Genomic DNA, 22,096 nt, shown 5'->3' with positions numbered 1-22,096 from the left:
CTTTTTATATAAGCTTATATTTTGCTTCTTGTCCTTACTGACACTGTACAAGGAGCTGAGCTCCTACTGAGAACTTAGAGACCTGGAATTCTTTTCATAGATACAAAAAAGGTTAAATATTATCAAGTTGATCTTTTAAAACAGTGGTGCTCAAACTACTGTCTGCGGGCCCATGGGACTCCCCACAGATTGGGAATTTTGGCAGTGGGGGAGCAGCATTAATTAGCGGCTGTTTAATTAATAGAGCCTCTGTTTTTAAAGCTATTTTGCTAAAATTCAAGCGGTAAGTTAACTCTTAATTCCAGTATTTGAAGTGTGTCTTTTGACACTTTATTGAAAAGATCAGACTTACTAGCACAAATCCACTCCATTTCTCGTAGCCTTCATGTGAGGGGATCACGCTATTTATTTTATTTTGAGATCACATAAAGCATTTATAAGTTTTGGGGTTTAAAAAAAAACAAACTTCTGAAGGTGCGATAAACGTAGCTTTAACATGGGAAGTTGCCAAGAGATAAATGAGAACCGATCAGCTTGTGGCTAGGCTAATAGGTTGACTCCCTGCACTGTGTTCTTTGGCAGTAGTGTCTTTCAGTTTGCCTGGATTGAGCTGTCCTTGAATTCTTGAGGAGAATTGGTTGCTGTAGCTTGTAATATATAGAGAAGTGTGCGATATGATTTCAGAGTCCTGGTTTTCTGGAAGAGCTGTCAATTTTTGCCAGTTGTTTCGTTTGTCGTCTTTGTCCGCTATATTTTTGTCTAATTGAATGCTCTTCTGGAGCCCCAGTGGAAATATTTCCAGGTTGGCTGAAATCTGGGCTTGTGAATCCTTTGCTTATCCAGTGTATAGGGTAGATGGTAGATGATGTCTGTACTGGAGCTAAAGCCCCTAGCAAATTAGCATTTGCTAATTCGGCACGACAAACGTTTCCCATCACCGTCATAGCTTTCTTCACTCTCTTTTCCAGGAATTAGGAACACCAGTCATTTATCAAAGAAATGAAAAATTAAGCATGTTGTCATGCCACGATGTGGGTGGTCAGGTCTGGGCGTCACCTCAGGGTCAGGAGAAGCCAGGAAGTCAGAAACCAGGAGATCTGTCTGGGGGATCCCAAGTCAGAGATCCAGAGGGTCAGGGAGAGAGCGTGAGGTCAGAGGCTAGCTGGGTCAGATATCCACGAGATCAAGCCAGAGCTGGGTCAGGTATCCAGTGGGTCAGGTCAGACTCGGGGTCCATGGGTGAGCTGGGTCAGGTATCCAGAGCTCCTGTCAGAGTCAGTAGCAGCATGAGCCAAGGGTGCAGCAGTCTAGAAACAAGGTTAAACCTTGTTGCCTGTACACTTGCCCTTTTGGGTTACTGGTTTCTATGGGAAGGGTAAGAAGTCAGCTGACTTTGACTGGTCGCTATGGTGGCAGGGAGTGGGCATGTGCCTAGGTCCTGATGGTTTTGGCCACCAGTGTTTGCCCCTGTGTTCTGTTGGATAGGGGACAGATTGGCATGAGCCGCTGTGCCGGGCAGACTAAGGCCCCACATTCAACATCATGGCCTGACACATACAGGTTTTCTTTGCCAGCCATGGTTTTGAGTATCCATAGTTAATATTCTGTATACCATTTTGGCTACCACGGTGTACAATTTTGAGTAGCCACGGTTTTCTGTGGCTGTGCATTAGCCTGCCAACCCCCTTGCCTTGCTCGTGCCTCTCCTCCCCCCAGCCCCTGTTCTCCCAGCTGGAGGTGGCCCCAGCTCTGTTGGAGGTGCGCATGGTGGCAGGGAACAGCAAGCCTGCTCACCACTATTCCCTGCTGCCCTGCTCCCCTCCCTTGAGACCCAGTGTAGCAGGGAGTAGAGAAGCTGCGTGGCGATCTCCTTGCCCACTGCTGCTCACTCCATGCTGCCCTGGCAATGCACCTTCTGTGCCTGCTGCTGATATGAGGAGCACAGCTGCCCTCAGTGCAGCCTTGCATGCAGGAGGCATGTTGCTAGGGCAATGTGGGGTGAGCAGTGGTGGGCAAGCAGATCCCTGCATGGCTTCTCTACTCCCTGCTGCACTGGGTTGAGGGGGCAGGAAGCAGGGCGGCAGGTAACAGTAGCCCCAGCTGGGCTGGGTTGTGGGACAATCTGAGCCCAGCGGCTCATCCAGGGGTGCGGCCAAGTGGCTCCCGCTGCAGCTGGGCTCGGATTGTCCCATGACCTGGCCTGGCCAGGGCCCCATCCGCAGGCTGCTGACCAGCCAATCGTGTTCTGCCAGAGGCGGGCACAGAACACTCCCACTCCACCATTCAGACAGGTGGGGGCAAGGACGTGCCATGGTGTGCTCTGTGGGGCCAGCTGGCACATCTCTCCCCTCCTCTTCCTTTCCACCTCCCTTCCCCTTTCTGCTCCCCCTACCCTGGGTAAGAGGCAAATGTGCTGGGGGAGATGCTGATGCCATGCCTGCCCTCAGGTGCCCCTGTCTAAGTACCCTTAGGGGTATGTCTACACCTGGCTGACCACTCCATGTATTAAAGGTAAGTAAAAATAATTTTTATACACTATACAGTGTGGTGTCCATCTGGCTTGCCAGGCTATGGCGGGGAGCCCGGAACAACAGGTGGGTACTTCGGCGAGTGGAGTGGAATTTGGCACAAATGGGTATTGGTAAAATAGATTGTTTACTTACGCCACTGATGCGTGCAGCGCAGGAAGAAGCTGACTTTGATTGCAGTTACAAACATAGCGAGAGCTCTTTGAGACGAGACAAGACGTTCCGTAAATGGCTTATCGAGCATGCAGGGGAGGGGGTACGTCAGGGAGGTCGGTGACGGGGAGTCATTGGTGGATGATCAGTCCGCCAAGTTTACTCCAGGATGCGTGCGGAGTTCTCCAACGTGGGCGGAAGCTGCTCGTACTTTTGAATAGTTAACAGGCCAATTGCTAGTTGCCAAGTGGGAATAATTTGTAACCGGCCAATGGGTGGCACGCATTTTGGCGCGCATAGTTAGCCAATTACAAGGGCTTGTGAAGTTTAAACAAATGTAGTCGTTGGGCTTGGCAGGCTTTTCACTGTGCTGGGATTTTCCGCTGTGCCATAGGCATTTACTTAATGGGTTCTGACATACAGTATTCAAGTCCCTAACCCCATTTTTCCCATAAGCCTTTACTTTTATCAACTGTGATTTTGCCAGCCACGGGAACTTTCCGGAGCCTAACCCGCATGGTTGGCAAGGGAAACCTGTATATAACATGGAGCGCCATGTGGTGCTGTCATTATGTTGCTTTGCTGTACTGTCTAGGTCAGAGAACATCTATCTCCTGAAGCAAATGAATAACTACTGTGAAGGTGTGTTGGGTAATATTTGAGGCTATAATTTCTTATCGTGCTGTTTATTAGGGCTATGCGAAGCTTCGGTCCCTGATTTTTGATTTGGCCCGATTTGTTGGCCAAATCTCTGAATTGAATCAGGAGACCCTTTAATCTCTCTGAATCGAATCGGAACCCTCCGAATTGATTCGGAAAGATTTGGAGTTTCGGACATAGAGACAACTTTACATGTGCCCCTGCTACATATCAGGGGCTTGTGAGTGTTGTGATGCTGAGGTGCATGGAGTGTCCCACAGAAGCATGGGAGGCTCCTTAGAGTGCTCAGAAACAGACCCGGAAGTGGACCAGAAACACTTCCGGTTCACTTTCAGGTCCCCTGGGGAACATGCAGGGGGCCCCTCCACACCCCTTTTGCTCGGTGACTGGTGCCTCCTGGGTCTGGGGTCGGGTGGGCACCTGGGGGCCCCCAGCAGCCAATTGGGTCTGGTGCCTCCTGGGGGGGGGGGGGGAGCAGCACATTCCCCAGTAGACCCAGAAGTGGACTGGAAATACTTCCGGTCCACTTCCTGGTTCGCTGTCGAGCACATGGATGCCTCTGCCCCCCCCGTTGGACACTCCATGCACCCCAGCGTCACAGCAATTACAAGCTGTGCCTGCTACCTCAAGGTATGTAGAAAAAACATTTAAAGCTGTCTGTGGCCGAATCGCTGATTCTCCTAATCGACATCGTATCTTCAGATTTGGATTCAGCCGAATCGAATCAGGGACAGTGATCTGAATCAACGAATTGAATCGCTGTCCCTGATTCAGGCCAAATCCAAGTCGAATAGGGCCCGCTTCGCACACCCTTACTGTTTTTCTTTATTCTGTTTATCTTTAATTTTTCTACATTAAATTATATCATATTATCTTATCCAGACTTTTGAATGCCCGAGTTTGAGGGTGGGATGTTTTTAGTTGTCTTCTTCCATTGCATGATTAGCCTTCTGAATTCTTTTAGATCATCTGCAGGTATGGATATGCATACATTTCAGGCAGTTTAAAAAGGGGAACTGCTGATGGGGAGTGCACAGTAACCATAGTGTTCTTACAGTTGTGTGCAGTCAAGCTGGAACTGATAAAAATGTAGCAAAACTGCAACTTTTAAGGTTGTTTCACCCAAGGGCAAGGACGGGAAGCAACTGCTATATTGTAAAAGCTAATATACCAGCAGCTTCCTTTTTGAAATGGCTCCAGATGCATCTATGCCCATATCCCGTATCATCATCCCTTTGTAGATTTGTCTTACTGTGAATTACGTTCAGTACAAAATCAGGATCAAAATGATTGTTGATGCATGTAACTAATGCTGTAGTTAACCATAGTTTTTCTGACTACTCAGATTGAATTCTATTTTTGCCAGGAAGTAGATGCTGTCCATGCTTTTTTCTCCCATCTTTTTTTAAAAGGGTTTTTTTTTTTAAAGATTAAAAACAGTTTTTCAGTCTGTGTAGTGTTACTTTTCAATTCAGTGATGTGAGGGATAACAGCTAGCAGAATTACAGAGCTAGAAGCAGTTGGTTCTGTATTTTGTCTGGTTGTTTGAATCCACACTGTATGGGGAAAATCCTAAAGGTATTTTGTTCAGCAATTGATTTTCTTTTAAAGGGGTACATATGTAATATGAACATACCAAAACCCCTTGACTAAGCATTGACATATCTGTAGAAATACTTTTCTGGAATTTGTGATCTCTAAAGTAATTGGGGGTGGTGGGGGGAGAAGAGAATTAGGACTATATTCTTTCAATTTGTAACCAAATTCTTCCTAGTTGCAATAAGAATGTTGGTTACAGAATGAGAAGGAATCATTAATAAAGATAAGAAATGGAGAAATTCTGCTGCTTATGCGCCTGTTCTACTGATCATCACTCCTCGTCAGTGATTAGTGGAGGCAACTAAAGTGTTGTTAAAATGGGAGGATTATGATGGGCATAGCAAGGAAGGATATAATTTATACCTAGTCTGATGCTTTAAGAATATTTAAATTTGTTAACGGTCAGCATCATGGTCAATCTGTGGTAAATACTCAGATTTTCAGATCATCCAATTGGATGATGATTTTACTTCATTGCATAATTAGGTCTCTTGAGTAGTCTCAGATGTGCTTGTATCAATTCATTTGTCAGTTTTCTTAACGTTTTTCACTTCCTTCCCTCCATAAAGTATAAAAGTTGCAGAATAAACTGGGCGATTACGCTTATAAAATACCTTTTAAAATTGAACACTTGCTGTTCCCACTGAGCAGAGTTCATAGACTGTTATGATTTTGTCTAACCATCCACTTCACTTAGTCTGTAGTTCTTCCCCAATAATTTCTGCATCAAGCTCATAATTTCTGTGGAAGATCTGGCATATTTAAAAACAAACAAACCCCCAAACAAAGAAACAAAATGGGGAGAGGGGCCAAATGGGTGGGGCAGTGCAGTGCAGCTTGGCTCAGGGAGCTGAGGGTGAGCACCAGGGACTGCATGGTGCAGTGATGGGGTAGTGGTGTGAGCACATAGTGTAGTGGTGGGGGGCAAGGTTGGCACTCATGCAGCATGGGACCTGTGGCTTGCTTTGGTGCAGCCTGCAGCCTCTGCTCATGTGGCCTGCAGGGCATGTAGCCTCCAGCCACTTAAAAGTTAGACAGTGTTTTGGTAGGGGGTGGCCTTTCTGACAAGGATGTGCTATTTGCTGTTGCTGTGTAAAGCTACTCATTGCCTTCTGGTACAGTTTCTTATATACATCAAAATAATTGCTTTCTATAATAATTAGTTCAAGTTCTGCCAAGAATTTGTCCAATTATGCAAGGTCTACTATAGTCTCAGTAAGACAGGATTTGGAATTCAGCTGCACAATACCACAATGCATGTTTCTGAAAATTAAATCTGTCTTTCACTCCTACTTATGTCTTTTTCTGGTTTGCTTTATTTCATTTTCTTAGGTAGGATTCCATTGTAAATGTGCTGCTGCTGTACTGTTCAACTACTCTTTCATTACCATTCTCCTCCTCCAGACTTTGTTTTATTCCTTTGTGATAAAGTTCATGGGATGCTTTTACAATTGGAAATACTTACAGGCTGGATGAGCCTAATTAAGTGAATCAGTGGTCGGGTTATTAAAAAAAAAAAAAAAAGGCACATTAGCAATTACACTTAATAATGCCCAAAATCTTGTTATTTGCTTCCTCTTTTCATTCATATTAGGCTCTGCCAGTAACAATGTCATAGTTAAGATGGTCTCACACTTCCTTTTAGGAGACTGTGTTTTTTTTAGTCATTTAGCCAAGCTTAAATCATTTGGGCTGAAATTTTTCATGCTAAGCCTCTCCCTCAGATTGATGGTGATGGGTATTTAAAATTTCAGTTAAAACAGCTTTGCTATTTCTGAGGGTAAGCAAAGAGAAAATCATATTTTTGCCTGTGTTAAGAGTATTGCAACCTTTTGAAATAAGGTCACTTTGCCCTGTGCCTTGTGTTGGGATACAGAAAAAATAACTGAAAAAAATCTTTCTTTTCCCATTTTCCCTTTAAATTATCTCATCTTTCCACAAATAAACAAATGCTTTAATTGCAATCACTAGTCTTTTTTGTTTAACAAGCTCCTCAATGGATCTATTCACCTTTTGTACTTATGCAATTTTTTTTTTTTTTGCTCTTATGTATGTGTGCATAATCATGAGCTTTGAGCTTGGGCTTGTTTTCCTTCAGTTAGTTTCCAAATGTGCACATAAGCTCCTTGTCTGTCTTTATTGAACATATACTTTTTAATATTTAGTTCAGAGGAGTTTGTCATTCGACTATAAAATGAGCTCTTGAAAAGGTAAATGGCAAAAATGAGTATTCATAGCACTCTAGGGAATTTGGGGAAAGATAGAAATATGTATAAAATCAATATTTTGTGCAATATATAGGCAGTGCATATTCTCTAGAATTGATAATGTGAGATGATTTCTTCCCAAGGAAACTAATAATGCAGTCTTTTTAAGTGTATAAAAGAAATGCTTGTTACAGTGCAAGTAGCTAAAAAAAAGTGTTACAGGGCATGAGTGTATACTTCAGCTTCTTTCATGGACCTACTTCCAAAGCAGCCTAATAAAACCTAAATCAATACTAGCAAGTTAGAAGAGGAATCGAATTACATTTATGTAAACTTCCTTTTTGCTTGTTCAGTGGTACAGATTTGTTTTGGAAGGGACCATTACAATCGTCTAACGTGATCTGTTCACCACAGGCCATAAGTCTATAAAGAATCAGATTCTCTGAATTTGGGGGAAAATATTTTAGGAAAATATGTAAACTTGATTTAAAAATATATATTAGTGCTTGAAATTAACCCACTCAGTCCTTGGCAAGTTGGTCAAATGGACTCTGGGCTTGGAGTCAGTTGAAGCCCTCGCCTCCTGCACTTGCCTGTGGTGCCTGCCGACAGTGCCTTTCCCAGTTGCTTACTGTCTGTCATGACTCCAGCCCCATTCTTGCCTGGGGCATGGAATACGTGGTGGCTCTGGTCCTGGTCCAACCACAGCAATGATGGTGGCAGTGGCAGCATCTTGGATGTCCTTGGGCTGGGCTGGAGTTACCACTGCTGGGGCCAGAGCTACTGTGTGCTCTGTGTCCTGGGCCAGAATGGGGCTGAAGCCATGACTGACACTAAGTGGCAGAGGCTGCAGAGGACAGACGGTGTGGGAGCATGGCTGAAGCTGTGGCTCTGACTCTGACCCCAATCTTGGGTCGGAACCAGAGTTAAAGCTGTAGCAGCTGCCTGCCCCTTGTACGGAAGTCCAGAACAAGGGGCTTTTTCCCCCATGTTGAAAAGGGGAAAAATCTTCACCTTGGATTCAAGTAAATATGATAGATCTTCTTTATACCTCTAGAACTGGTATACAGGCAGTCCTTAACTTACAATGATTCAAGTTACAACGTTTCACACTTATGACATTTCTAAATTGACACACTGTTTCAACTTTATTTTGACTTTACAACACTTGATCCAATGTGACACCACGCCAGAGAACAAGTTTGCGCCAGAGAACAAGTTTGCAGCGTCGCTCATCTTCCTGGAGAACATCTGTCCAAACTGCCTTGGACACTTTCTTTAAGAAAGCAGACAAGACTCCCGAAAAACCTGCAGCCAAGACTCCTGAGAAGACTCCAGCCAAGAACCCTCCAAAAGTCCAACCAAGAGCCTTTCAAAAAGTCCAGCAAAGTCACCTCAAAGAAGTCCTTCCAAATCAATATGATTGCTATTTCCAATATAAATACATTAATGTAGCTATATTACTCATTTATAATTGATCAAGTACAAAATTCTGGTGTATTTTTAGTGAAAATAGGGTATTGGGCCTTGGTTCAGGAACCAATCCCCCATTTATAATGTTTCTTATGAGAAAATTGGTTCCAAGTTGCAACGTTTCGACTTAAGATGCGGTTTTCAGGAATCAATCGTGTCGTAAGTCTGCCTGTAGTTTATACCTCTTCCTGCTGGTCTGTAGGTCTTTGAGTATCACATTTCTGTTCCTCCTGTGTGTTCTTAGCGACTGAAACCTCTCTTTGTTAAATAAACAGTGTTCTGTGAGTCTTTCATTGTAAATCATATTTTCCAATCCTAAGTGTCCTCATGACTCATGTCTAACCCCCACCCCCCCTTCCCCCCCAAATCATCAGTGCTGTCCTTTGGGGAAATTGGTGTGCCATATCAATTTGGGCTTTGATCTCGAAGTGTCACGCGAATGAATGAAACCCTTTGACAGCAGCTAGTCCCACTGATATCAGCTGGGCTCTGTGCAGGGACTTGCAATGAAAAGCAGATTGGAGCCATTGTTTGTAAATTTTATGCAGGGTAGAGTCAGAGGATCTGATTCAGTACTATTTCACTCCAGGTTTTTTTTTTTTTAAACATAGTTCCACTGACTTTTTTTTCAATTTTTTTTGTGTATGGAGTTACTGACAGAGCTGGAATAATACAGTGCAGAAAGAAACTGAATCTCCTTTTCTCTGTAGCACCCCAGACATGCCTGTGATTCTGTGTAAAACATACAAAGCTTGATTGGTAATCAAATCGTTGTCTAGGCAGCTTTAATTTACTAAGGTGAGATGGTCTTTTTCTTTACAAAAGTGTGTTGGTAATAAGTACTTGAGTAATCAAAGATAGGTCATAATCTATTAGGTAAACTAAAATATATTTTGATTATTATAATGGTTGAAAAAAAGAGTGGAAGCATCCCCAGACTTTTAAAATGTCAAAATCACAGTTTATATTTTTTTATGTAACAGAATTAAGAATACCCTGACCGACTTAGCCAGCAAAGTTACCTTTTTATAACACCAATATAATGAGTGAAGAATCAGGGTCACCCATCTTTTAGAGTTATGTAGTTTGTGTGGATGTTAAGAAAAATGCTTTTTAACTAAGGAACATTCAAGAATTTTTTGGAAATTGTTCAGTGATGAGACCTGAGAAAGAGTACCATAGTACCTGATAGCTTGTCTAAGTCTATCCTAACTATGCAGTTGGTCCAGTAAAAGATATCACTTACAGAAATTCCTGCCACTTGCTTTCTTTTTTTCTGAATATTTTCTGTGTTTGAGAATCTTTTAAAGAAGATTTTGAGCCTGTCTGATATATACTATTCAAATACTATGAGAAAGCATAGAAGAGCTAGGTTAAGGTGTTATTCATACTGAACTCTTTACTTTTTTAACAACTTTGTGAGAGCTTGAAACTGAAACTTCTTCAAGTTAAATCTTTCCCCTGTGTCACATGCATGCTGTGTTACTGTTGCAGTTCTGGTTTGTGCAATCTCTCTCTCTCTCATAAAAGCATTTAAACTTTGTTTCTTAAAACTACATTATGAGACTCCAGATCTTCTCTGAATTTTTGTAAACTGTTATAAAGTGCCACCATAAACTGAGGAGCTGTCTTCCGTGATAGTTTCTTTTACATACAAACTCTCTATGACAGTAATACTACACACACCTTAAAATATAAGAAACTCTGAATTCAGATTCTTCTGTCAGGAATACTTTTTTTTTTATCTTTGAACTGTCATGTACCTGGGTTGAGTAAAATGGAGATATTCTTCTTCAAAGAAACATAGCTAAAATAATCTTTTTATCCAAACCAAGAAGCTTGAATATCTTATTTCATTCTTGAAAACCTTGTTCTATAGAATTGTTGTTTTTTTTTTTTCTTCAGCACTTTCTGGTACTTGAGAGCAGAATTGAACTCTTTCCATATAATTTAGGAACATAAAGCAGGTCTGGAAGAGACCTCTTGGATTTCAGCATGCATTCCCTACTATTGCTGCCTATAATCATGTACATCATATACTTCCTTGCTAAAATTATCAATCTCCATTTTAGCAGTTAAGCTTTTTTGCCTCCCCCTTTCTTCTCCCCGGCCTCCAACTTGGGAATCTTACTTCTCTGCTTGTTAGCAACCTACTTGTGATTTTAAGGCTAGATTTATTCATAACAGGTTTGTGTCCATTTGTTCTTGTCCCAGCATTTTTTTCCCTGCTTTCTTTCTAGTGTTTATCTCTGATATATTTATAGACAACAATCATATCCCTTCTCAACCTTTATTTACTAGGCTAAGCAATTCAAGTTTTTCTTAGTTTCCTCTTGTAAAAAAGCTTCTTCATTCCATAATCTTCCTAGCTGCCAGGTAGCTACAGATATTTATTTAAAAACATTCAAATCTAATTTTTGATTTAACGCAGTCTGGTAGACTTCATAGAGAGGTTCTGCTGGCCAGATTGGCCCATGGGCCAATGTTTTATACCCCTGATCTACAAGAAGTGAGTTAACCAAGCCATTTTTTTTTAAATTTTGTTTTAAAAATATAATTATTAACAAAACCTGTACAGACATTATTCAGCTGTCCTGTACATTTGTCCCTGATTAATCATTATGCAATGATATTGCCATAACCCTTGTCTTCCCTCCCATTGATCAACTGCCCTTTCATTGTAGGTTACATGTAATTGTGTTTTTTGCTTTTTTGGGAAAGGGAGCTGGTGGCTGTCTGTTGTGTCCAGTGCCTAGCACACTTAGAGGCCCTAAGGCCCTGCCATGTGTTCAAATTCAACCTGGATAGAAAGCAGCTGTAAAAATGTTACACATTTTCAAGCACTAACTTTGTAGTTGGTTGGTTCTTCCTATAGCTGGATGGACATTTTTATGGCACAGTAATTATTTTGCACATGTGGCCAGTCTTACTTTACATGTGTGGCTTGTCTAAATTTATTGTGTGATTAACCAGTTAATTCCGTAATATATGTAACATGTGGCAGGAGCATAAGGTGAATAGTGTCTGTAGTCTCTAGTTAATCTTCTGTAGTTTTGCCTGTTTAAACTTGAAAACTAAATCACAGAAAAGACCATATTCCAAATACCATATTTTATTGCATACAGCATGCCCCAGAATTAGGCACTTATCTTGTTTCTGAAAGGCAGAATGAAAAACAACGTATCTTTCCTCGTAGTAAGTAACTGAGTAGCAGCAGCTAGAGAGCTGAGCCTGTTCACTGTTCTGCTCTCTGTAGATCATAAACTTTACTTTCACTTTTGTCTGGTAAGTGGTAGAAACTTGTATTGTACATCTCATATATAATGTGCACTTCAATTTCTAGCAGTTGGTTTTGGTAAAAACAAAAGTGTGTTGATATGTGAGAAAATATGGTGTATGCCTCAGGGAATAGAAAATACAAATGATATACTGATGCCCAAATAGGAAGACATCTGCACTGTTATGGTTGAACTAAAATTGTTTTCACTCAGAGAGACTTGGCTAATTAAATTTGTGAGCTTTGTGAATTCATGACAAGTCCTGGTTGCACAAGAAGGTATAGTCCTGCAGATTATTGGTATAATCTTTAACCTCTTTGTTTATCACCAAAGACATATTACAAGTTTACGTCATCAAGGATGGGTAACAGTGACAATTACCTGTTTTCTTTCTGTTCTAGACTACCTGGATCTGCAAAAGACTTTCCAGTCCCTTGTTTAATAAAATAGGTTTGGACATAACGAGAGTCCAAGAATTTAACATGGCCATCCTGTTCTAAACATCAACAGCTACTGTGAAGTATTTAAAAACTAAATCTTGGAACCACTTCATCTCCTCTGTTAAGCTCTATGCTACTAAAAGCCACAAAGAGAGCAATCTTCTCTTCCTCTTCAGCATGCTCTCGGGTTACTTCTGTCATATTAAGGTTGCACTTTGAGAAAATTGCTGATGGAACGGAATAGTGAGATCTACCCTTCCCTGTCTCTCCTTGAAATGTTTTCCATCTGGGGGTAAAGGAATCTCTCATTGTGTGTCAGCACACAATGGACGTGGATTGTTTAGCAGAAATGTTCCGTAATTGTCCACCAGGTTCCTTTGAACTATGCTGCTTGTGTTACCAGTTGTGCTTTGTGCAGCAACAGGGAGAGGCAAGATGCCATTAATGAAAAGTCGGCATGCCTCAGCAAATCCACAAGTAATCAGCTTCTCTCTAGAGAAAAGTAATTATAAATGTAAGTAATTGACTTAAAATGGCTGTTGAGTCAATAGTTAAGGAGCTTTGAATCCGTTATCTCTATACACATCTGGAACAATGTTTTACTAACTACCTTGTAAGAAACTGGCTGAAACTAAAAGCATGAGGGTCCATGTTAATCAAGCCATTTGACATTATTAATACCAGAAGAGCCAGTACTGTTTGAAGCAGCATCAAATCTTTGCCAGCATTTAAATTTATAAAACGGATACTAACATTTATTTTCAGATATGCTCAAATTAGTGATGAAATCATCAGAGACAGATTTGACCCAACTAATGGGCTCATTAGGAGCTAGATCAATAAGAGATTTAATAGTGTACCATAATTTCCTTAGTGCTCATTTTTCTTCTCAGTAGTTTCAGTAGTGATCTAGCTGTTCCAGAGGATGCTTTTATTAGCTACAAAGATGCCTTTAGTTTTGGCCAATGGCCACAAACTTGATTTATTTTTAAAACTTCTAACCAATCCATATCTGTTATTGAGTAGCTCCAGCAACTCCTTAGCAACTTAGGTTAAAGCAATGGGAACATATCTGCCGTAAGGTCATATTCACCATGTATTTGAAAAAATTAGGTATAGCCAGATGACAAATCCAACCTTTTAAATTTTATATGAAGTTTTTAGCACCTGATTTTGTCACACTGGGACAAAGTGGATGAGCATTCAGATCTACTAGTATGTAAAGTAAGTGGAGCGAGCTAGCTAGCTATGTCAGTCTGAAGATGGGCAGAACCTTTGTTTATAATGGATTTGATAAGACTTTCAATGCCATTCTTATGTCTGTCTTATGGAAGCCCCCCTCCCCCCCCCCCCCAACAACTCAGTATTTCAGGCTTAACATGATTTAAAAGTACTTGCATATATGTATTCTGGATCACATTAGAGAATTTCTTGAATTAATCTGAAAGTTAAAGGGTTAAAAGACTGCGTTGATTGGAATTGTGCATGAGTGGAAGGTACAATTTGTATTATGTTTTCGAAAAAAACCTATTTTAAATGCAACATGTCTTGTCAAAGGAGATGCAAGGATCTAAGCTAGGTTTTTCATAATATCTTGACAGAATAGTTTTAAGCTGATTGGCTGTCACATTTACCTAACCCTCTTCTTTTTTCATAGAGATTCTGATGAGATGGATTTCAGACACTCCTAAAATATGAAGTGGAGCTTTTGTTACAGTTTGTGACACTGCTTATTTATTTTCACTGCTACTTCCACTGGTTTCCTTGGGGTCAGTGCTACTAGTACTTTGCTTTGTAAGATGCTTCTACAGTGTGGGAAATTCATGGATGCTTCTGCAGTGTGGGAAAGGCTGGTCTTGCCATCTTATGCGAGTTTTTTTTATTATTGTATTTGTTGTTGTTCTTAAGAGCCAAAGCTCCTGGAGGCAGGTGATTTGAAAATCTCAGCTTTCATTTTAAAATAAGTTTCCAGTCCTCATATTTTCTAATCCTTGCAATTGTAGAGAAAAGCTAGGCTATGTGACATGCGTGCACTCTGCCGGCTCAGAAACCAGAGGACAAAAAGACCTTAGTATTTAGGGTACAGACAAACCAAAGATTACAGTGAGTTGAGGGAGCAGGGTTTTAACATGTCTTAGCTGCTTTGTGGTAACCCTCTGTGTGCCTGCTCTTTCCCCATAATAAGGGAATGCTACACTGGGAAGCCTAACTTTGTTTCATTGAAGGATAGTAGATCCCGTTTAGCTTCTACTTGCTATGGAGTAAGAGTGTAAACTCACAGGCACTGTAGAGCAGCAGCTGTGCAATAAATCTTTCTCCTTTAGCTTTCTGTAATTTGTTCATACCTGTAGTAAGTTTGGTTAGGAGGTGGCCTGTTTGTTTGTTTGTTTTTTACTCTTATTTTCAAGTCTGTCATGAAATTTTGAGGTCTTAGAGTTGATGTTGGCAGTATTGAGAGACATACCTTAAGTAGGTAGTTGCCTTCTCTGAATATTACGTATACTTTTGTTCTTCAGCCTCAGTATCCTAATATTTTTTCCCAGCTCACAGTCCTACTTGTTCTGTTTTCATTCCCAAATTCCTGTTCACCCAGTCCTTTCCAGTTCACATTCTGATGGGCATGTACATCTGCTTCTTCACACCAGCCTTAAGCTTCAGCTCCATAGCATCTCTCATGGACAGCCAGTTTTCCCCCACTCTGAAGTTTATTCAGCTTCCATCATAGTTCTCCCTTTCTTCGGAAGAAGTATTCCCTGTATTTCTGACAAAATTCTCAGGCTCTCTTCTTATCTTCTGTCCAGATACTAAGGTCTGCCCAGGGAAATGAGCTTGTACTGTGTGTGTCATTCCTACTTCATATTACTGTTGTCCAGAATGCTTTCCAAAAAGATAAAATGTCAGTCTTGGTCTCAAAATTTATAGTCTAGTATAGACAAAGCGCAACATGTGGTTATGGCTAACCAATAGCATGGGTGGAAACAGGATAAAGAAGAGAATAATCATGGATTTGTATTTTGTACTGGATTTCCTGAACTAAAGGAGTATTTTGCTCTTATTTCCTTATCCTTAGTTAACTAATTGAAAAATATAATAAAAATAAAATCTAATCTACATATAATATAAAGGAGTAACCTTTAATATTCAACACCATATTGAACATTTCCACATTAATCTGTTCTGTTTCTAATTTCATTTTTATTGAAAAGAAGGTTTTTCTGGACAGTGAAGCAAGGATGAGCAAAGTTCCTGGAACTGGGACTTGAGTGAGAGCAGGTTAGGGAATCTGCTGGCTAAAAGATCCTATTGCTTGAAGGCAAGGGGAGTTCATTAAGAGAACTGACTGCTTAGCAGCCTTTCCTGCCAAAAATCATAATGAGTTTCTAGGAATTGCACACTGAAGATAGTGCATGCTCTCCAGTGTAGATTTAACATTTCCACTAAGATGACTTTGGTTAATGCAGCCTGTATTATGAACTAGGTTGGGCTTCCAAATGTGCTTCATACCGATTTGTTTGTTCAAATTAGTAGTTTTTTTTTCTATTTGTCAAGTTCATTTTGAATCTAGAATGTAATCAAAACAACCCTCTCCAATTTTGTGAGGTTTTTTACGCAACAGTTCCTCAGTTTATCTTGCATTAAATTAGTGGACAAGCAAGTGACTTTGACAAGAATTTTTTTGTGATGCATTCTGATTTTTAGACACAGCAGAGAAAATAAGTTCTTAGAGGTGTATAGAACATGAAAAACATTAATGGGCCAGACTGTTGTTGAGTTTTGTGGACATCTAGAGTCTTACACGACTGTGAATAGAGAACTCTCATAAGTGTATTGGTTCAGCCCTGAAAATAGCACTTGCTGCCATTTAAGTTGCACAAAGGCCCATGCAGGTCCTTCGTGTGGAATGAATTATGTTCAGTATAGGTTTTGATATAAAAATCTACCAGAGCCATGTCAGGTTATCTAGCCGTGTCATTTGGAGGCAGCAGCCCACAATTAAAAATCCTGTGTCCTTAGACGCCGATAGATAAGTTGCTGGACTAGAAATTGGGATACTTCTTTTTATTGAAAATAAGGTTTTCCTTACCTGTAAAATAAATATTATACTGCTTATTTATATTTATCAATGTCCTCTGTGATCTGTAGATAAAGGGTCAACTTTATTTTGTGTTAGGGCAGGTTAGCAACACTGATATGCATATCGGATCCTTCCTCTGGTTGGTAACAGCTTGTATTTGAAGGTGGAGGGCTATAATTGGTCGTTCTTATACTTGCTGGTATGTACTGCACCTCCTTTGGGTGCAAATGTTTCCAAGAAAAAGGAATTACATAGGTATCTTCAAGCTTGACCTTTTCATAGCTGCCTGGAGTTGTCCACAATAGTAGCTGTGGAACAAACAATAACAGTGCTTTATACATGCTAATTATTAGCTGCATTAATACTGTCTGCCTTTTTTTCCCCATCCTGTTAACTTTCTGACTTGTACTTCTTGCGTGTGTTTGTTAAACAACCAATTAAAAATTAAATACATGAGTGTTAGTACTACCATGAGGAGTAACACGGGTAATATAGTTGAAAATACATTATTTATCTTGTAGCCTTTCTTCATGTTCCATATACATTTATAAATAAATGCTGATTGGAAATATTAACCAATGGTCTACAGTAACTGAAAATGTGTATTAATTTTATACTGCTTGTCATTTTATTCTAAGCAGTACCTCTTAAGAGTTAAACTTGCAATATATAATCAGTTCAGCTCTGGCTACTAGGAAATAATTGCTTCCTTTCTGTCTGATTATAGCAAACGTTGCATTAGAAATTAAAACAATTATAATGTCTCTAGCCCTTGAAAACTTAACTGTAAATATTTTTTCACTTCATTGCTATCAAGTACTGTGCCTTGGATGTAAATGCTGTACAGAAACGTCCAGGGATGTATGTTGTAGCCATGTTGGTCTAAGAGACAAACAAAACTCTTGGGTTAGAGGCAACAAATACCTTTTAATAGACCAACTAAATAGTAGCACATTTTTTTCTATCTTTGTGAGCTTTTAGGTCCAAACACCCTTTGTCAGGCTGAGGAGAATTCAAAGATTTTGTACAGAAACTTTGTTACTGCTCTCAAAAGGTAAATTGGTATTTTGCAATTTTGAGCATCATCTAAATAAACACGACTATGCCAAAATAAAGGTTTCATCTCCCTTTCAGGAAAATAAATAGGCAAACCTCTTTGACACCTCAGGAAGGATATGATACATTAACATTACTTTGTTTTTTGTATGATCCATATGTCATTACCATTTTTAATATAGCTGCATGACAACAATATTTTAATGTACAGGCAGTCCTCGGACTTATGACATAATTGGTTCCTGAAAACTGCGTCTTAAGTCGAAACATTGTAACTCGGAAACAATTTTCTCATAAGAAACAATGTTATAAATGGGGGATTCGTTCCTGGACCAAGGCCCAATACCCTATTTTCACTAAAAATACCCCAGAATTTTGTACTCGATCAATTGTAGATGAGTAATATAGCTACATTAATGTATTTATATTGGAAATAGCAATCATATTGATTTGGAAGGACTTCTTTGAGGTGACTTTGCTGGACTTTTTGAAAGGCTCTTGGTTGGACTTCTGGAGGGTTCTTGGCTGGAGTCCTCTCAGGAGTCTTGGCTGCAGGTTTTTCTGGAGCCATGTCAGCTTTCTTAAAGAAAGTGTCCAAGGCAGTTTGGACAGATGTTCTCCAGGGAGATGAGCAACGCAGCAAACTTGTTCTCTGGCGTGGTGTCACATTGGATCAAGTATTGTAAAGTCAAAACTGACGTCATAAAGTTGAAATGGTGTCAGTTTATAAATGTAAGTTTTTGAAATGTTGTAACTCGAAACGTTGTAAGTTGAGGACTGCCTGTAAACCAATTAAAGAAAAAAATGAGTGGCTGTTCTATTGTGACCTTAGACCATTGTGCAATACCATACATTGTGTATTTGATCAATATGTCTGCTGTAGCGATGGATAAATGTGAATTAACAGTGAAGTAAAAGCCATCAATTTGGATGTTTGCTGTTTTTTGTTTGTTTGTTCTCTTACAGAGAATATAGTGGCACAAAGGCCAGGAAGTGAGCATGCCTGTGGGTATTGTTATTGCCTCTGCAGCTGGGTACAGTTTTTTTTTTTTCTGATCCTGGGCAATTTGCTAACTTGCTAAGTTGAAGTTTCCAAACTAATACAAAACAGTGTTAAAGTAACTGTCTGCTTGTCAGAAATGCAGACACGCAGGCTCAAACCAGAACCTTAATGATACTTTTGTTCCTAAAACTAAAATCGAAATCCTGGATTCTTATAGTAGTGTTCAGTCTCTACTCAAGAAACATGTGGGTGTTAAAAAAATTGGAAATATAACCACTTGGGAAAAGGAAAACCATCATACTAATGAGGTTTCCTACCCAAGTCTTTGTTGGCCAGTGTTTGGTACCTTGTGAGCTGTTGCTCAAAGAAAATATGCATGCAGACTTCATTCACAAACCCCTGATGTTGCTGCAGGGCTTGTCTATATTGTAACTTGTATCTGTTAATACATTTTAAAATCTGATTTAGTTAAACCAGGTGTGGATAGATGCACATTCTGGATTAAGCCTGTCTTATTTTAGTTAAGCCCTATGGGTTTGTTTTGTTTTTTTTAAAGTAGTCTTCAAATAGCTATAGTGGAAAAGTGTTGACTTCACAAAATGTTGAGAGCACATTTTAAATGAATTATCTTGCCCTTATCTTAAATCAGTGTGACTTCTTGGCATGATCACCCATGTTTTGGATTGAGGGGCCTATTTTGATTTTTCATAAGTCAGTAGAGAATCAGCACAAGTGAAGTGACAAATATAAAATGGTAGGGTGTGCCAGTTTTAGCTAATTATTCCTCTATACTGATTTCTCTACACTTAGTATACATGATATAACTTCCCACTATCAATTGGAGATTTTCTCTTAAATCTTTCTATTGCTTTCAGTGTATTGGTAGGCTAGTCTTTACCTTGAATTGAGAACACCTATCTGACCTCACTGGCTGTTAGAACAGGGCATCCATTGCTTTTCATATGTCCTTCCTATATTTAGCTACATAACCAAATTAAAATACTTATGCGAACAAAATATAAAGAAATTCCTATTAATAACGTCATACTTCTAACATGAAGCAGGTGAAAATTACGTGATTAAAATACTCCATCAAGTAGTAATTCTCTTATTTTTCTTCTTTTTTCAGTAAGAAAAACCTGAGACTCTTAGTTCTCTGGCAAATATTCTGTTTTATTATGTCTTATTGCTTAATTTGCTAATGTCTGTACATCATTTAGATCTTGGGATAAAAAGCTGTACAGAGTATATTTAGTGCGTGTGTGGAAGGAACTGTAGTTGGCACAATGAGGTGTTTTGGTTCTGTTACACTATGAGTAAAAGCAGTACAAAATAGCTTTTGTCATTAACTTCAGCTGGTATGATGGAACATGCACACAGAGAAGGTCTGTTGTTACGTTGCTTTTTGGATTATTCTGAAAGTATTCTGCTAAGACCGTTTTTGTGAATTTGAGTATAAACCATGTGAGAGGGAGCCTCGGGTGATGATCATCAGCTTTGGAAAACTCAGACTGTCTATCCTTTGGATGTTTTTGTGTTTTATTAATTGATTTCAATAGGAGTGGGAACTGATGCAAGTAATAGTCTAATTGTTAGGTGAACTTAGATCTGCTCAAACATACTAGCTCTTCATCCTCGAGATGGATTTAGGTGCTGTAAATACACAATATTTAAAAACATTTTCAACTGATTTGTTTCAGAAGCCATTGACGGGAGAGTGAATTATATGGGAATCCTAACGCCCTTTTTAAAAGCATGCTTTATACTCATTGACACAGACTAGTCCCAAATGTTGATAGTTCACTTCCTCAGTGCTTCTGCAGCATTTGATTCTAATCTGAATTTGTGTTTTATAGCTTGAGACAATTGGATGGCAGCTTAACCTTCAGATGGCTCAGTCTGCCCAGGCGAAACTGAAATCTCCTCAAGCTGTATTAGAACTGGGAGTGAGCAATGAAGATTCAAAGGTATGAACTGTACTGCCTGGCATAGTGAAGTTCTGAGATAAATGCTCATTCTTTCTTTTTTTCTTTTAAGGGGTTAATGGCCATCACTGGAGCTATCCTAATAGTTGTTAACCTTACCCTAGTGTTTTCACACTCTCCCTTTAAAAAAGCAAATCACTACATCAGGTAACTAAGTAACTGGAATTAATAAAGTATTGACATGACATTTGTGTTAAATAGGTTTTGGGATTGAGAACCAAGATAGCAAATCTCTGTGGTCTTAGGTTATTGAAGAGAGATGCCTTAAGGCAATGATTCTCAACCGGGGTGCTGCACAACATTAGCACTGTTAGGTTTGCAAACACACATGATTCACAAGATACACCCAGAGATTTCAAGTTGGAATCCATAGTGTCACAAACATTCGGACTCGTTGTGGCCTTTATGAGGAGTTCTCTGCAACAGAAGAATTTTTTGCACTCAAAAATGAGTGAAAGTTTAAGACCTGGCATTCTCCAGTAGATGGCTTGAGTCTAACAAGGTTAAGAATCACTGCCTCAGGGTATGGATATAGTTTGATGGTGTATTTCACGATTAGTAATTATTTTGCATTTTTGTCTGGTCTTCCACTGCCTTCCAACTAGTTTTGTCTCTTATATCTGTGCAAAGGAGGTGTGCGTTTATCTGGTCGAGGGGTCCTCATTGCACAGACATAAATCTTGACACAACATACAGCAAATAGTATTTTTACATGTGAGAGTAAGATGCTTAAGAGGAAGCAGGGAGAAAGGGAAGGAGGCAATGATGTAGTGACACTTTACAAATGTAAGACCATATCTCATATTGATCCATCTTATTTTAGTTTGCAATTGAAAAGCTATGTTGGTGCTACTCACTTTTATACCTGTGCAATGCTTTTATGCTTAGGGTTAGTGCTTGTGCAGTTACCTTAATGTATCCAGACTGATAGATGAAATCAAATATAAACCAGGCCTGAATCATATAGAAGGGATGATAGGTTGTAAATTTAAGTAATCCACAGGAAATAAAACTATGATGGTTTATGTTGCTTTGTTGTTGGGTAATTAACAAGATCCACTGATTTGCATTGTTTAGTTAGTATTTGTTTGGCTGATTACCTTTTCTTGCTAATAGGGAGTGAAAAATCCTAGATTTTGCTGTCTGTACCTTAACTTTAGTGAAAGGCCAATTTAAAATGCTTTGAGATTAGAGTCTCAAAGGACCTGATTCTGTGCTTGACTTGCTTTAAATCACAGTAAGTACACTAACTCAAGTAAAGTTACATATAATTTACACTGGAATGAATGGAAGGAGAGTCAGATCTCTAGGACATTAGCCAGACTTAATGACTTTTATTTTCTAGGGGGAGAACTGCTCATTTTGGAGTGAATTCTTGAAGCCTTGATTCAGAAAGTTGTATGCTTATGGTAACGAGCACCCGGTCTAAAAAAAAGCTTCAGACCTCATAAAAACACCTGGGAGAAAATATAATATTCATGTATCAATATAAAGGAAGAAGAAAATGTCTAAAGAAAATGAATTTTGAATTTTTTGTTTCATTGTTGGGAAAAGTCTGTTAAAGCAAAGTCATCTCAATATGATTTTGTGCAATGTGGAATAGAGCTAGGGCAGCCGAACCATGTAATCATGCCATTTT

The 22,096-nt window shown here is 39.6% G+C and overlaps 1 protein-coding gene across 7 annotated transcripts in view; it reads left to right on the top strand.

Annotated features, from left to right (window-relative positions):
- Positions 1-22,096, top strand: part of COMMD10 (COMM domain containing 10) — a 212,493-nt gene that overhangs the window by 19,576 nt on the left and 170,821 nt on the right. For 4 of the 7 annotated variants that reach the window (XM_019484604.2, XM_006275548.3, XM_059724920.1 and 1 more), the window contains exon 5: positions 20,329-20,439. The exons of 1 other annotated variant lie outside the window; for it this stretch is intronic. In XM_019484604.2, coding sequence (XP_019340149.1) covers positions 20,329-20,439 — 111 coding nt within the window. Of the gene's footprint in view, positions 1-8,340; positions 8,906-20,328; positions 20,440-21,802; positions 21,922-22,096 lie in introns of those variants that run through there. 2 more of the 7 variants (XM_059724921.1, XM_059724919.1) reach the window with 2 other exon arrangements.

This window comes from Alligator mississippiensis, chromosome 3, assembly GCF_030867095.1.
Source record: "Alligator mississippiensis isolate rAllMis1 chromosome 3, rAllMis1, whole genome shotgun sequence".
NCBI classification, from domain to species: domain Eukaryota; kingdom Metazoa; phylum Chordata; order Crocodylia; family Alligatoridae; genus Alligator; species Alligator mississippiensis.
This window is presented reverse-complemented; position numbering and strand designations above follow the sequence as displayed.